Source organism: Mus musculus, chromosome 14, assembly GCF_000001635.26.
Source record: "Mus musculus strain C57BL/6J chromosome 14, GRCm38.p6 C57BL/6J".
NCBI classification, from domain to species: Eukaryota; Metazoa; Chordata; class Mammalia; order Rodentia; family Muridae; genus Mus; species Mus musculus.
In genome coordinates, this window is record NC_000080.6 from 12546931 (window position 1) to 12564310 (window position 17380).

The 17380-nt window shown below is 44.6% G+C and overlaps 1 protein-coding gene across 38 annotated transcripts in view; it reads right to left on the reverse strand.

Moving 5' to 3' along the window:
- The window catches only part of Cadps (Ca2+-dependent secretion activator), a 450780-nt gene that overhangs the window by 174371 nt on the left and 259029 nt on the right, over nucleotides 1-17380 (reverse strand). For all 38 annotated transcript variants that reach the window (XR_003950862.1, XR_003950860.1, XR_001781126.2 and 35 more), the window contains exon 7: nucleotides 3872-3983. Coding sequence is in view for 32 of the 38 variants with exons in the window: in XM_006518048.3 (XP_006518111.1) it covers nucleotides 3872-3983 (112 nt within the window). In the remaining 6 variants the exon portion in view is untranslated. The remainder of the gene's footprint in view (nucleotides 1-3871; nucleotides 3984-17380) is intronic.

Below are 17380 nucleotides of genomic sequence, written 5' to 3' on the forward strand. Positions count from 1 at the left end.
TTGGGTCCCATTTGGGTCAGAGGTCAGTAGCACCTGGACTGGGATTTTTCTCTTCCAGCTCCTCATTGTGCTTTGGGTTGAAGAAGCTCCAAGTAGCCTCCATCTACCCCTGGAAAATGCCTTTTGGCAGCATGTCAGATACGCTTTGCTGGGTGCTGCCTTAACTCTAGGGCTTGGAGGGTGGGTCAAAGATAGGAGGATACCGAGGGCTCCATCACACTCCACTGCTGGAAAGTATAGCCCAATACAGCATGCTAGAATTTTATATTGTATCTGTTACTTGACATAAGAGGAACCTACAGGTGATTTAAAGACTATGAGAAGACATGTGAGTACAGCGCCAATGTACATAATGGATGGAGCACCTGGGATTTGCGATCTGCAGGGCCTCCTGGCAGCAGTGGTGTTACTCAGCTATCTTTAGGGACAGGTGCCTAACCAGAGAGCTACAGGGCTCTATTACCCCATGCCTGACATTCTGACTGACAGTCCCTTTGAACTGAGGGCACAATGCTACCAGGCCAGGGGATGGTCCCAGTGTTTCCTTGCTATTTGCCAGGACTCAGCTTTCTAATGAAATCTACAGGCCAGTTCTGAGAGTGATGTCTAGAGAATTCTTTGAAACATTTTTAAAGTTTACTTATTTATTAATTATTTATGTGTGTGTGTGTGTGTATGTGTATACAGTATATGTGTAGTGTGTGTATATAGTACATATGTATGAGTGTATAGTGTGCGAGGTATGCATATTGTGTGTATGTGTGCATGTGTGGTGTGTATATACAGTGTATGTATACGGGCGTAGTGTGTGGTGTGTATGTGTGTGTAGTGTATATATGTGTAATGTGAGTAATGTGTGTTTGGTGTATATATGTGTATGTGGGGGTTATGTATGTGTATGTTTGTGCGTAGTGTGTATAATGTGTGTGCATGTGTGTGTGCATGCATAGGTCAGAAAAAACAGTGCAGAACTCAGTTCTCCCACTCTGTGAGATCTGAGGGTTGACATCTGGGTGTCAAGCTTGGTATTAAGTCCATCTCACTGATCTCTGCAGTGGAGCTCTGTAACTCCAAATGCATCCTTGTCCTTGTTTGGAGACAGAGGGAAGGGAGCTATCCATCCAGCTGTGTCCTCAGTCAGTCTGGTGGGAGAGAGGGTCGGGAGGAGCATGCTGGCAAGAGCACCATGACCATGCCAGTGGCAAGAAAGGCCTTGGCTTCCTTATGTTCCTGCTTGCCTGGTAAAGTCATAGCAGGAGCAGCACCTTGTACACGGGGAGCTGGTTAACAGCCCTCCACCACATAGATCTAGGTGCAGTTCCCACTGGCAATATGGTGTCCATTCAAAATGCAGATGGCCACTTCCTCACTGGCCATTCCACAGAGCCTTCTATTGGACTCCTTTGCATTCACTCTCTGGTGAAGCCTCTGCAGGGTGGTTGGAGAGATGAGGTTCTTCTGTCTCCACCTGCAGCCCGCCAAGTTCAAGATGGGATAGAGTCCCCCTCCTGTGTGTCAGCACCTTGGGAGGGCAAGGGCCCTTCTGGATGTGTGGGAGCCACAGGGTGACTTCTCCTCTTACCTGGGCATCCCAGGCTGCAGACTGAGCACTCTGTTTTCTTTGCTGAAGCCATATGTGATCTGCTTTGCTGTGTGGATGTGAACTGGCAGCCACAACCCAGCCCCTCAGGAGGCTGCTTGTAAGCCATCAGGACTTCTCCTCAGGCTGGGGCTGCCACGCCCTGGCTTTTTATCAGGCTGATTTCTGGCCTGGGCCTATCTCTCTCTCCCTATCTGTTTGCATCTCCTGAGAATGGCATCCCCACTTCACAGAGGGACCACCTCTTGCTGTGTGCTTTCCTCCCAGGACTTAGGCAGAACACTTCCCACACTGAGCTGTAACTTCTGGCTTTGATGCCTGTGTCCTGTAATGTTGCAGATGAGAGCTTTCTGCCTGAGTTTGCTTCTGTTTACCCTGTCTGCAGCACTAACGGTCAGACCCAGCAGGCCTGACACTGTGCCTGTTCTATTAAAAAGGGTATATACTCATATATAATCATATATAGCGTGATCTCTCTGAGTCTCTTGTTCACTTAGATAGGATTCATTTGGTTAAAACTGTGGAAAAATGTGTAAATCCTTCCCACACAGACACACTGGAGGCTGGAGCTGGAGGTGAGGGCAGGCCTGGGGTGGCAACCTCTTCTACCCTTAAGGGACCCTTCCTTTCTTTCTTTCTCTCTCTCTCTCTCTCTCTCTCTCTCTCTCTCTCTCTCTCTCTCTCTCTCTCTCTCTTTCTCTCTCTCTCTCTTTCAAGTATATTAAAAAAGATTCATTTTTTAAGAAAAATTTGATGTACATGAGACATAAATCAGGTGAATACATGAAATATGGCTAAAGGGATGAAGCTAACCCCAGGTCCCTGGAGAAAGGTTATGCTCAGCTTGGTAGAGTTGTCTCAATAGAGCACTCTATATGATCTACTGAATGGCTGAACTTGAAAAAGATGATGCCATCATGTCCCCCAGTTGCACCATCAGAGCTGTCACCTGCAGAGGGCACCAGCCCAACAGAACATGGCCAGTCAGTAGAGGTCCAGGCTGACCTACATTAGGAAGTAGAGAGTTCCTGAAGCATGAGGGAGGAAAAAGTGAATGTCTAGGCACCTAGATGCAAGTATCTGTGTGAAGAGCAACAAGCTCTAGGCCTCCATCACCCCAGCAGAGCCCTGCCATATTTATTTCTCCACAGAGGCAATGCGGCTGAAGATGACTGGTGAGCTGCCTATATGCCTTTTCTGACAAGTTACTTTATCCTTTATCATGTGGGCTTCATGAGTTTCTGCCTTGGGAACATGTATGAAGTCCCTGGAGGGCTGAGCCTAATAACATGCCTAGCTCAGCATCCTAGGGGCTGGTAATTGGGGTTGCTGGGCTCTCTGTGCCTCAGCAACTGAATGGATGGGGTGGGTGTGTTTAGCAGTGGCTAAGAAGGAAGAGTCCTTCTGAACAGGAGCACACTGTAGCCTGCTTTACTCTGTTATCTCCTCCTGATGTATATGTATATGTATGTGTATGTGTATGTGTATGTGTATGTGTATGTGTATGTATCTCTCTCCCTCTCTCTCTCTCTCTCTCCACACACACACACACACACACACACACACACACACACACACACGCACACACACACACACACACACACACACACACACATATGATGTATATGTATGTATATATTCATTCTACACCTAACTATGTGTGACATCTTAGAGCATTGCATTGTGGCCTGTTTCCAGGGCAGTAAAGAGGACTTTGCTTGTGGTTGTTAATGGATCAGTTGCTTGGTTCACTGATACCCAGGCTTGTGGGTCTGCCTCCAACAACAGGTCTCGAACCTGCCATTAACAAAATGTTCTCCACACTGGGGTAATCAGAACACTTCAATTATTTATATTCTGAATGTCCCTGTTAAAACATGGATTGATTTCTTTTTACTCCTCTTTTATCTTATTATGTTGATTTTAATGTTGTCAGGAGCTTAGACAGTTTAATAGCAATGAATTTCACGTTAAGCTAGTCAGCAGCATTGCACATCTTTGCTATAAATAATACCCAAGTGTGTAGTTCAGGAGTCTCCCCAGCCTGTCATCTGAATCACACTTGTTGTCCACAGTTTATGGAGGAGACCCTGTGGCTCAGAGAGGTTGAGAAACTGGTTCAAGGTCTCACAGCTAACAGCATAGTCCGGAACGTAGTTCCAAATGTCTGCCCCTCAGTACTTGTAGAGCTGCATCTTCATGACTTTGGGGCAGAAAGGTCACAGCAGATACCCTGGTCTGTGCTCTGTCCTGAGGCCCTTGTGCACTCACCCGCCCGAGTTCCTTGTCTTCCAAGGCCAGGACACCAGTGCTCTCTGTGAATAGTTTTACTTTAACAGCTGGCAGCGCATGGGTTGTGGAGAAGTCGCCTTGAGTGCCCCAGCTGTGGAGAGAATATTAGAGTCAGTGTAGACAGGCACCCCTCAACAACGGGTAGTTCTTCTCTGTCTCCCCAAGAAGAGCAAACGCAGGGTTAACCCAAGGCAGAGCAGACTGTCACACCCACTCCCAGTGCCCCCAAAGCTGCCAGAGCAAAGGAAAGTGTTGATTAACTTGTAAGATGAAAAAAAAAAAAAAAAAGAAGAGGCAGATGCTCTCGAAGCTGCCATGGGCCTTCCCAGAGTGCCTTGCACTCAGCACTGGAGGAAATCAGAATTTCCCACTGCAGCTCCCTTCTCAGCAAACAGCACACAGCACACATTCGCCAGCCTTTCAACTCGGCCCTGGAAAGCCAGCTTCATAGACAGTGGAATTTTGGACCTTACAGAGAGACTTGGGGATACATGGGTCACAGGTTGGAGCTACTCTCCAGGAAAAGTGGAAAACAGGACTGAGTGGAGCTCCACCTACAAGAAGCTCTGCAGAAGTACAGGGGTGCTCTTCCCTGCTCAGGATTTCTGTAGCCAAGTCTCAGCCACAGAAGAGAATCTGGTTTACTCAGCATGTGGGTGGAGCAAAGGGCGTGGCCTGCATTGGGGCGTGGTCTCTCAGTTGTGCTTTCTTTATTCACCTGCATCATGCTCAGAGACCATCCCCACTCCACCATCCCCGCCCCGCCTCCATCCATTATGTAGTTGCAAATGGAGTACCTTGTGGACTTGCTGTGATATGCACTGAGCCTGTCTTACCCTTCCACGGCACTCCAAGCACTGTTAAAAGGCACAACCCTGACCCTTCCCTGGTCCTCCTTCTCACCTGCTTCCTTCATGGGTCTTCGGTCTTTGCCACCTCTGTTCTGCTTGTCATTTTGATCTCACAGTCTAAGCTGGGCCCAGGTATCAACCTGTCTTCAGTACAGCAGGCATTCCAACCCACAGTGATGTGAGGTTAACCAACTCAGCCCTGTTTGTCTTTGGTTCTTTTAGCTCTGTGAGCACCGGGCCTCTGCTGTTCATTTATATCCCAGCCCTTAGAACTTAGCATGGTGCTTCATACATAGGAGGCATGGAATAAATATTTTTGAATGAATAAATAATGTCAAATATATGTTCTTTTAAAGGGCCAGAAAATAGTACAGACAACAGCTTTCATCTACAGATTGTTTTTGCATTATGTGATCAATTTCCCATACCGTCAGGCATTTGCTAATATCTAATTTTATTGACTACAGTGTTACGTTGCATAAGTACATTGAGGCTTACATAACTATTAGTCTATTATAGCAAACAAGTTGGTTAGAGGGTACTTTAAGAATTTGCCTCTGATTATTTCCTAGATTAAAGACTTAGATGGGAGATGGTTCTTCATCAGGAAACACCTTCATTACTTATGTACAGTGGTGAACATACTCAAGGTCTGTGATACCTACTCCACAGGCGTTTTATGCAAAAAGAGCAACCATCCTACATCTGGAGTTGAGTATAAGCCAAGGGTGTCGTCGTTACTTCCCACAGGACATTGCTTCTATGGCCTATGTGGGCATTATTGTTTTATGCGTAGTCTTTAAAAGGATTTCTATATTTTGGTTTCACGTGTACGAGTTCTTTGCCTGCATGTAAGCATGTGCCGTGCGGGTGTGTTTGGGGCATACACAAGCCAGAAGAGAGAGTTGGGTCCTTGAGAACTGTGTTAAGGATGGTTGTGAGCTGCCAAGGAGTGCTGGGAAGTGAACCTGGGTCCTCTGCTAGAACAATGGGTTTGTGGAGTGATGATCTATCTCTTCAGCCCTCAGGGGTATTTGTTTGACTATTAGGGCATGTCACATTTTACTCTGTGTCTTATGTCTGCTTTTGTTTCTTCTTTCATAAAACTGTAGAAACAGGACTGTTAGTCTCAGTTTTGTACTTCACAAATTAAATTCAATGCACTAAACTAAGAGGAACCGTGAACTAGGAAGAGTGGGTAAATCACCAGAGTAGTGGGAAGGAAGGACCTGGGTCTGGAAGATCAACGTGTGTGAAGCAAGTCTGGACACACACAGAAGCCTCAGGGAGATGATACAGGTGGGTATGAGAAGAGACAAAATAACCAGGTTTCAACAAAATAGAAAGCCGTTTACATCCAACCAGGAACTTCTGGCTGTGGTTCCCAGTGCCTTCATAAAGACCGAGGATGGGGGAATCTGCCCTAGCAAAGATGCCATGATAAAGTGAACCAGAATATTCCTGCTCAAACCCTGGCTAAGTCACATACAAAGCGTAGGGTTTGGGATGAGCTAACTAACATGCAAGTCCATCAAGCCCCTCAGATGTAAAGTAAGTTCATCTCACCATAACTTTAAATGTAATAGCTGCAGGCCTGGGACACAATGAGATCCCAGTAAATCCTGGCTCCTTTTCCATTCCCAAAGTAGGAAAATGTGTGGAATCATGGCTATTCCAACTCTACTAAGTAACTAAGAAAATGTTCACCTCAGCAGACATTTTACATACAAGAAAACTCAAGATAGAGTCCATTCATTTGCAGGATCCCACTAAGGTCCCTTCAACCTCATACGATGGGGATGCTGCCTGCACTGCTGCGCCAAGCTTGTCTGACACCTCCCTGGAGAGATTTTCTGGCTTATTTAACAGAGACTGACTCTGACCTAACCACTGCTGCCTAAGGGCCTGCCCCTCTTCCTTTTGCCTCCATTTCCTCCTCCTCCTCTTCTTGGTCTGTCTTTTCTAGACTGGGTGAACCAGGGTCTCTCACACATGCTGAGCAAAAAACCCATGCTGTTCTCCCACTGAGCTAGATCTCAAACTGTCTCTTTCCATTTCAGTTGGACTCAGATTTCTCCCTGACTTGCTCTGCGTGACAATGAGTTCATTGGTGGCCAGGGTGGCCATTGGTCTACAAAAGCTGCTGCTGCTTCAGCCTTCCCAGGAGCTCCATTTCAGGCCTGTCCCACCTGTGCAGCTGGACCTGACTGGGCCGTAGGGACATCCTAGGCTGTTTAGTAGAAAGCAACCCAGTTTGCCTGGACTTCTGAAGCTCCCCAAGGATGCCTTGTTCATTGGTGTGTAAAATAACCCAGACTGGGGGGCAGCATGGTGCTTAAGAGACCCAGAAGCTGAGTAACCGAATAAACCATTAGAGTCAACTGCTTTCCTACTGGGAGTTTTGGTAGTCAGGTCACAGATGAACCCCGATTTATTTATCAGGCTTTAAAAATAGTAACCTGGCCCAGTGAAGCAGAGGAAATAAAAGATTCTATTCTAACAAAGACTAGCTACATGATCTTCAGGGAGAAGTCTCTCTCTCTCTCTCTCTCTCTCTCTCTCTCTCTCTCTCTCTCTCTCTCTCTCTCTCAATCTCTCCCTCTCCCTCCTTCTCTCTCTTTCGTGCATGCACACACACTCACACACACAGAGAGCCAAACACAGACAGAGACACATATACACATGCACACATAGGCACACAAATACACACACACACACACACACACACACACACACACACACACACACACACAGGCACACATGGATAGACTCATAGACACACAAGCATAAACATGTTTAAAATGATGTGAAAACATCAAGGATTTTTTTTCCCTCAGTACTTTCTCTGCCCCACTCTGTTGGGGGACTTCATTTCACAAATACCTTCAGAGATAAAATCACCATGAACTGCAAGATGGCCACAGGAGAAGACTAAAGCAAAATATGCCCTTCCTGAGCCAAAGGCACTGCAGATTCCTTGCCCCAGGCCTCTGAAGCCAGCACTAAGTGAATCGCCCTGGGGTGGCAGATGGCTGTGCAGTGAGAATAGGCTATCCCAGGCTGTTGACAGGAAACTTCTGTGCTTCCTGAAGGAAGGATTGGGTTCAATGAAGGCTACTGCAGGCTCCTTCCTATCATGGAGGATTAATTCTCAGGCCCTTCCTAGAGTTATGAAAATGTCTACTTTTTGTCTTTTCCCAGCGTGGGCAAGGACTGGCTTTTTAAAATTACAATTGTTACCCAGACAGCCCCATGCATGTTACCTATTTTAGAAGCACTATAAGTTATATTTACATATTATCTTTTTTAAAAACCTGCTAGATAATCTATGAAGTGTCTATACTGATGAACCCATAGTCACATAGATTCTGTACTGCATGCCACGACACTCATAGGAAGTAAATGGAAGTCTAATTACACATGGCTATGTCCTGTCCTCCCTTCGATCCTCCACATACATTCTTGGGTACTTTAATCAATTATCCCTTTATCTTTGGGGAAGCTCCATTTGGAGACTCCTGGGATTTTGAGTCACCTTGAAGTGGCTCAGTTTCTTCCTCTGTAACTATGGGTTCATAAGTGTAGACATTTCACAGGATAGCTTACAGGCTTTTAAAAAAATGATATGCAAATATAACTCATAATGCTTCTAAATAGTTATCCTGGAGCTGTCTGGGTACCAATTATGATAAAGGAGCCAGTTCTTGCCAGAGCTGGAAAAAGACAAAGGGTAGACATTTTCATACTCCACCCACCACAGGATAGAGGCATAGGTCTGAGAATTAGGCCTTCTTGATAGAAGACAGCCTGCAGTAGCCATCACTGAATCGCCCTCGCTGAGCTGTAGCCTTGGATTTATTGCCCATGTTTAATGTACTTTTCCACAATGCTATATTTGACACATGGACAAATTAGCTGGTGGAGATGTGTTATAAACTTTTGTGTTCTAGTGGACCACACATCAATAACTGAGTCTATTTCTCTTTGCTGTTTTTTCTCTGTCCTTTTCCCTTGCTGTGCAATTGACTATAGCTGCTAAGATGAAAACCTTTTAAAAGCTTTCCAGAATGAAAATACCACTGCACTCTTATTTGGAAAGACCAGAGGCTGATAATATTTATCAAGCCAAGGTTGGGAAGGTTAACTGATTGACTTCCATCTGCACACAAGGTAGATAAAATTCAATGGGTAAGGTGTCCTTTCTCTGTGATTCTGTCACCAATGACACCATAGTGGCCTGTTCATTTAGCTTGCAAAAAATGATAAAGCCACCAATTACAGAGGGCTTATGTTTGCCAAGACCCTTGTCTAGTATTTTGTATGGATCAGCACATTTAAGCGTCCTGATAGATCACCCCAGTTGCATCACGATTTTATAGATAGGCCAAGTTACACTTGAGGATGTTATGTAACTGCACAAGAATATCAGGCCACTTCCAATAGAGGATTTAAACTCTTGAGGTTTTTTTTTCCCCTCAAATCCGCACTATTGAACCCAAAGGCCTCTATCTCTCAGGCACTCCTAATGCATTAATGCCCCATGGTCTGACAGGTACATCTGTGTCTTCCTCTCCACACACTGAGGTGTTAGGAGGAAAGTGACATTTTCAGTGCATCCTATTGCCTGCACCAAGAACAGTAGTAAGTCAACTGCTACAAATACATCCTTGATTTTTAACTAAAAAGGAAGGAGCAATGGGCTGGGAACCATCACCTTGTATGTTCAGGGGCTGTGGAGATGAGACAGGAGGTAACCTGTAGGAGCCTCCTTTACCTGGGTCTTCATCTCTTGTTGGAGATGGCAGTGTTTTGGAGCACAGTGACTGAGTGCCCATGATATCAGACAGCATGCAGAGCACAGCATATGACAGCTTTCTGGGGAGCCGGGCATGGGTGCTTGTAGGTCAAACAATGGTTGGCTCACACAGCTAAGGGCTGGAAGGAACACAGATACCAGTGACAGCAAGATTAGACAGTGCCACCAGCACATACTGAAGAGTGTAGAAAAGCTATCTCCTGTAGTTGTACTTCCATATGAAAGCTTGTGTGGTGGGACACCCACTCAAGTCCTTCTGTAGGGAGGCACAAGAGTCTAACTTGGAGGACAACCAAGGTGAGTAATTCCTAAGCTCCACAGCTTAGGGCCAGTGCCTAATTAATTCTTCTTTGGGGACATGATTTTTAAGTATCCAATTGCAGGCAAATTAGCACCATATCAGGTCTGTTAGGTACAGCACCAGTAGGCTATTTTCCCACGGGTGCCATGTTCTCCTTGGGGAGAGTCCAGATGCAAATGTGATTGAGATTCCATTTTACTACAGTCAGAAGGGTATCAGCATAAGCAAAGAACAACAGCCACCGAGGATTGGGGGATAGAGGACTCCTGCACACTGTTGCTTAGAATGTAAGTCAGTGTAGACCCTAGAGAAATCAGGGTTGGACTTTCTCCAAACAAACATCACAGGACCTAGTGTTAGCATAAGCCTGAAGGACCCCAAGTCCTTAATGTAAGGACACATCTATGTTTACTACTGTACTCTTCAGAGGAGCCAAGATATGGAACCAGCCTAGATGCCCGTTAGCAAAATAAAGAAAATACCTATAGTAGAAACACAGGGCCCCCAATGGAGGAGCTAGAGAAAGTACCCAAGGAGCTGAAGGGGTCTGCATCCCTATAGGTGGAACAACAATATGAACTAACCAGTACCCCCAGAGCTCGTGTCTATAGCTGCATATGTAGCAGAAGATGGCCTAGTTGGCCATCATTGGGAAGAGAGGTCCCTAGGTCTTGCAAACTTTATAAGCCCCAGTACACGGGAACACCAGGGCCAAGAAGTGGGAGTGGGTGGGTAGGGGAGCAGGGCGTGGGTGGGAAGGGTATAGGGAGCTTTCAGGATAGCATTTGAAATGTAAATAAAGAAAATATCTAGTAAAAAAAGAAAAAAGAAAAAGAAATACATATAGTAGAATTCTAAGTCAGCCATAAAAAAGAATGAAATTATGTCACTTGAAGGAAAATGGATAGGATTGAGATTATCATGTAAAGCAAAATAATCCAAGATCATAAACATGAATACCATATTTCTTTCATATGCATAATCTATGTGTATGTGTGTGTGTGAGAGAGAGAGAGAGTGAGAGAGACAGACAGACAGACAGACAGGGACAGAGAGAGACAGAGACAGAGACATGAAAGTAGAAGGTAAGAGGAGAGGTAAGAATCTAAAAGTTAGAAGGGGAACAAGAGAGGCTAAGGGAGGAAATTATATATATGATATATATACATACAGGACCAGGTACATATGTACATGTATGATACATGTATAATATATTATACAAATATGTGTATAAAACCAGTTGGGATATAAGTAAAGTACATAAATAAAAAATAATAATACAGAGAGCAGTCCTGACCCCAGAAGGCTAGTTAAGGGATTTACAGGAGAGAGATATTGAACATACTATGTTTAAGTCAATAGTGTGCATGCGAAGTGCACAAAGCCTTCACTTTAAGGATGCAGCCGTGGTTAAGGGTCAGTTCCAACTGTTTACTTGCTTATGTGTATATAGCTCATGAACCAAAATGGTTTTTACATATTCAAGAATTCTTCTGTGTATGCATATATGTGTTGTATGTTCACGTGTTGTGTGTATGAACACCTGTGTGATGGCTAGAGGAAGATGAAGTCCCATCTCCATACACCCCCTCACACTGTGGGAACTTATTACAGGTATACGTGGTTAGTGGACATGCTCAGCTTTTTACCTGGATTTGAATCCGAAAACAATTAAATAAAGATACTATTTTGTGATACATGAGGACTCCATTGAAATTCAAGTTTTAAAGCATAACAGCAGTGTTATTAGCACATACCTATGCTTATTCACTACAGGGTGTCCAAGGCTGCCCTTGTATCATAGTTAAGTAGCTATGGCTCAGATCATGTGACCCATGAGCCTGAAATATGTCCTCTTGGACCTTACTGAAAAGCCAAACCCTATTATAAGGGGTGGAGTTGCCTGCTCATTAATAGAACCATGTTTATTTTCATCAGTACCTTAAAGGTGTTCTCACCTAGCACACCCACCAGAGCAACTCTAAATGAACACTTGCCAGGACAGCTCAGTCCATGTCCTCCATTCCTCATGGAGTGCACTGGAAGATCAGACTCTGGGACAGACTGTCAGCTGGATAAGCATGAGGACCAGGACCCAAATCCAGGTAAAACCCGAGCGTGGCCCCTAACCACGTATACCTGTAATACCAGCAATGTGAGAAGTGAGGCTAGAGATGGAAGACAACTGCCACTTGCTTGCTAATTAGCCTAGCAGAAAACATCCAGCCAGTATAGTAAAAGACTCTGTCTCATTGGAATAAGGCAGCAAGTAATGGAGCAGGATACCCTTCCTCTTTCGCTAGCCTCCACCCGTGCACGCACAGGCATGCCTATGCACACAGCACATTTCAGACACATGGTACCCAAATGCTGCTTCAGATCAACCTGGACCTGCTGACTCACTTGCTCACACTACATTATTACTAATATCTAGCAAGAAGCATGAGTAGCAGACAATTCATATTTTAGGGGGCAGGAGTGACACTAAAGTCACAGCACATTACTTCTGCAAATGTACTGCATGGGGCCCGCTGCTTTGAAAATGGACACTTTGATCTAGGAAGAAAGGCAGTGCAGGGTGGGGAGGGTTCCCCAGTAAAGCAACCTCGTACTGTGTGTTTGCCAAGAGCATCTGCTCCGTCTCAGCCACATCTCTGTTTACTATTTAAAGCCTCTTATTTGCAGAAACCTCTTTAGACCATATGTTATCAACAAATGTTGCTAATCAAATACACACAGTAATTTTCATTAGAATTTCCCCCACATGAACAACAACAACAAAAAAACCCCACATTTGCCACAAAGGGAATATACCTCCCCAAATGACAGCAAACATCCACTACGAACCTTTGACAACAGTAATATTTATGAATGCACATGTAAGCCAAGAGCATACCTATGCCAGGCATATAAAGAACCTTGGGGAAATGGATTTTGTGCAGGTTGGTGTGGGGACTGAGGATGGGGGTGGGGTGATGTCATTAGTTGCCATGGTGATGCTCAGCATAAGGCCATAATTCATGCCACAGAGATTGGATTTCATTTATTCAAGGTATATGGCTCATGTGGGCTGGGTGTTAAATCAGTGTAGTTCATAAAATTACCTGGGCTTTAACAAGAGGGGAATATCATTTTGAGGAATAAAAGTACCCTGGTCCTGTTGCTAAGAGGGAATGTTAGTAACTGCCTGGAAGCAACTGCATTAAAATCTTTTGGCCTGCCTTTCAGCTGATTGTGTGATAACTTACTCCAGGCAAATCAATTGTGCCATCATAGTGTGTCCCATGGGGACTAATTGATAGGATGGATTTAGGGCCTTTGGAATACCAGGAAAGCTAACCTTAATTTACATAGAGAAGGCAAGAGTTCCGTCCACGTCCACAATGTTGGGAGGTGAAAGATGAAAGCTTTTTTTTGCCTCCTTGGCATTTCCCTTGCAGGGTCTCCTCTCTCAGGATCTGAGACTTACTGTATCCAAGCATCAGTGTGAACTTGGCTCCCTTACCTCTGTTCTTCTAAGACTTTCCCTGGCTTAACCAATCAGACTGTGCCAACCACCCACACATCTGTCTTGTTTTCTCCTTCAGACCTCTTGTGGACAGTGTGCTCATTGCTAGGAAGAAGAAAGCAGTGAAGGTGGGCTTGAGAGTGCTGGGTGGAGGGCAGGTCAGCAGAAGCCTTAACAGCTGGCTTTAATTCTGGCCTCATTTCTCTTGGTCTTTTTTGGGCTTGACTGAAGATTGGCAAGGGCAGGGTCTCCATCTGTTTCCTTCATCTCGGAATTCCCAGCACCTAGCACAGTGCCCCTCATACAGGCATACTCACAGGCATCAGGACTGGGAACTCAGTCACTAGCAGTAAATCCCCCACACGTGTAAATATATGGGTAGGATTGAAGGTATGAGCAAAATATAACAATACTCAGCTACCAATTAGATTCCTTTGGCATGGTTGCTGGAGTAAGAAAATCAACAAGTTCCCTAAGTGCAGAGACTGAGCCCACCCTTCCTACTGTGGTAATGCCAATACTGAGCTCTGTGCCCAGTGCCTAGGGATCACTGAATCAATGCCCATGTGACCAAGGCTGGAGGAGATAGTATACAGAACACTGCAAATACAAGAGACCTCACTAACAAGTGATTCAGCGTTTACTATACAACAGGAAAGGCACTACTAATTTTGTGAAAAAACAAACAAACAAACAAACAAACAACCCAAGTGCCTGGGTATTTGATTGCTAGAGATTTTTATTTATTTTTTTATTCCTTTTTAGTTAAAGTTTCTATCTATGCTACTATTAAATATCTCATCTTACCTATATCAACACTTCTCCACCACAGAAGTTACAACAAATGCTTTGGAAGCCGAAACTAGTATACGATGAAAATGCACTGAATATGTCAACTACCGAAGGCTATTGCTCAGCAGTGTGGTATACTATGGCTTCCTGATGGCTTTCCCTCAAGATCATGGCGCGGCCTGAGCCATAGAGTTCATCACTATTTCTGAGTGTCTTGAGAAAGAACTACAAATTAATAGCCCAGGCACTGGTGGACTGCCACAACTTGAGTGTCATTTCTGAGTGCATATTGAGTACATGCATGCTGCTTTCACACTGCTATGAAGTTGAAAACAGAGGCAACTTACGTTACATTGGGACTTAGAATTCTGAGTATGGGGATAGCATTTGAAATGTAAATGAAGAAAATACCTAATTAAAAAAATAAATTAAAAAAATTTGAAAAAAAATTCTGAATATGAACATTATAGTTAGGAATGCCTAGTCTGATAATTCCAACTTACCTGCCCTGTGTCTGGTTCTTAAGCTTTGTCTGTCTCTTTATGAAAAGGTTTTCCACAAGTTTGTCTTAGTATCACATGTAATTCCTCCTGGAAGCAAAGTTTGGTAATGTATTGGGGACAAGGAACTCAGTGCAAGCCTTGCTCCAACACAACTTCTGTCCCTAGCTGCCACCTCATCCTCCTCTCCCTTCTCCCTCAAGCCCTGAGTCTCTGAAGCTACAGTCAGGGTCAGAGCTTGCTGGCTTGCTGGCTTGCTGGCTTGCTGGCTTGCTGGCTTGCTGGCTTGCTGGCTTGCTGGCTTGCTGGCTTGCTGGCTTGCTGGCTTGCTGGCTTGCTGGCTTGCTGGCTTGCTGGCTTGCTGGCTTGCTGGCTTGCTGGCTTGCTGGCTTGCTGGCTTGCTGGCTTGCTGGCTTGCTGGCTTGCTATGGACCCAGAGCTCTGTGCTGATGCTCAGAGGAGTTGCTGAATATTTTGTTCAGCCTTTTCTCTTGTGAGGCTGAGAAGGATGCTTAGCTCCTCACATGCCACAGTGGAAACCACAATTTCCACCCAGCCTAGGTATCATGAAACTGTCTCCAGCTTTGAGAACTTAGGTCACATTGCTTACTCCCTGTAGGTTAACTCATGGGAAAGAACTTAGGTGGTCAACCTAAAATCCAAATTCCCCAAGGTCAGAGCAAAGAAGCAGGTTAGTATGGGGTGTGTGGGATAAGTAAGTCAATATTGTGAAGGAAAAGGTAGAATTGAGAGAGAGAGGCTCCACAGCCTCCTGCAACTCCTTGGAGATTCCTGATCTGCCTCACAAGGCATTAGCTCTAAGATGGCTCTTGACACACTAGTGAGACAGCAAAAAAGAACAGAGGTTAGGGCAGTGGCCACTTCCCCCATCTTTAAGGAAGTCCTCACAGGTGACAATATTCCCCTCATTCCTTCTTAGTTACCACATCAGGCATGGCTTTCATTGGAGCATGGTGATGGTGTGGGGAGATATGATTGGTCAAGGACTTAGGGGTTTGGGATTGGTTCAAACACTCTATATAAGCTTATGAACTAGGCAATAAACTCAGATCTGTACCCTGATGCTGGCCTCCAGAGTAAGATTTCCTGGGATTTGTCAAATGACTTCATCGCTGCTCATCCCCCATCTTTGGTCCTGTTCTCTTAATGGGGAAGAACAGTTGTATGGTCATGATCTGGACCACAGAGAGTGTTTTTACCATTGGTAATTACTGCTTCTTCTCCTTGATAGTTCAGGGAACTCCTGTTAATTGCTTTCCTGTAAACATGCTTGTGTTAAGTAAGTACTTACTAGGAAAAGAGAGAGAGAGAGAGAGAGAGAGAGAGAGAGAGAGAGAGAGAGAGAGAGAGAGAGAGAGAGAGAATGCATTCTGCAAGTAGCAGAGGCCAAGAAGTCAGACATAATTTTCTCCTCTTGATGTATCAGACAGCCACCCCCTTATGCATTCCTAACACTGGTTATTTTCCTAAGATGGCTTTTGTAAACTGAGCTAGTTATCATGGCTGCAGCCTGTAATTACTGGAAATAACTGGAAGATTCCACAGTTAGATGTGGAATCCAGAAGACTCAAGGCAATACAAAGCTCACTCTATTACAAGTTAGGCCAAGAGGGCATGGCTTCCTGAGAATTATAAATGCACCTTGGCTAGTCTGCTTATAAGCAAAGCAGGAAAAACAAAAGGGAGGGATGGAGACCCAGCGAATTTCTTCAGCCTTAGCTCTCTTTTACACATGAGGTGCAAAGCCAGAAGGTCCTATCTCTATCAGAAACCAGACAAATTTGTTAACCTCAACTCTCAGTTTTTATGTCTGAGATCATCTACCTTGACTTGCCTATCTGCTGGTCTCACAGACAAATGAGAGAAACACTTAGTACATATGTAAGTGCTTGTGCATAGATGTATAAACACGTTTATGATTCAAGGTGGTTATCATTTTCCATGGATTATAGAACCAAGAGTGCAGAGTATGGAGTCTGGTAACTTAGGTCTATACTCTGCTGCCTCATTTTCTTGCACGGCTTACTTTTCTTCTCTGTTGGATGAATTACTTTACTTCACTGACAAATTATTTACTGAATCAAATTATTATCGGGGGTTTAGTCTATGGTTGTTTTATCCTGTGCATTTGGACAGGACATCATGGTGGGGAAAAGTGTGGCAAAGGGGGTTTCCACTTCATAGGAAAGAGAAAGAACAGGGAGGGAGAGAGGGAGAAAGAGATGAAGAGGGAGAGGAAGTGAGAGGAAGAGAAGGAGGAGGAAGGGAGAGGGATAAGGAGAAGGAGATGGAGAAAGGCAGAGACTCCCAGAACATGAACCCAGAGACCTACTTCCTCCAGCTACACCCTGTTTTCCAAAATATGTCAAAACAAAAGCACCAGCAGGAAACAAACATTGATCACACAAGCTTGTGTGTGTGTGTGTGTGTGTGTGTGGTGTGAATTTCATATTTAAACCATAACTTCTGTAAACAAGGGTGTTTATGGATCATCTCTCTGAACTTTCTCTTACTTGGATTAGATGAAGAAATGCTTCCCAGATTTATTCTCAACAAAACATTCATATTTATTCTCAACAAAATGTTCATAACAAAGATTGTGGTGACAATCAGCTAGTGGCATCTCAAAGATATGCAATGAGCAAGTGCAAGAGCTACCTGTCAAGAGACACAGAACAGCAAGGTATGAGCTGACCTTA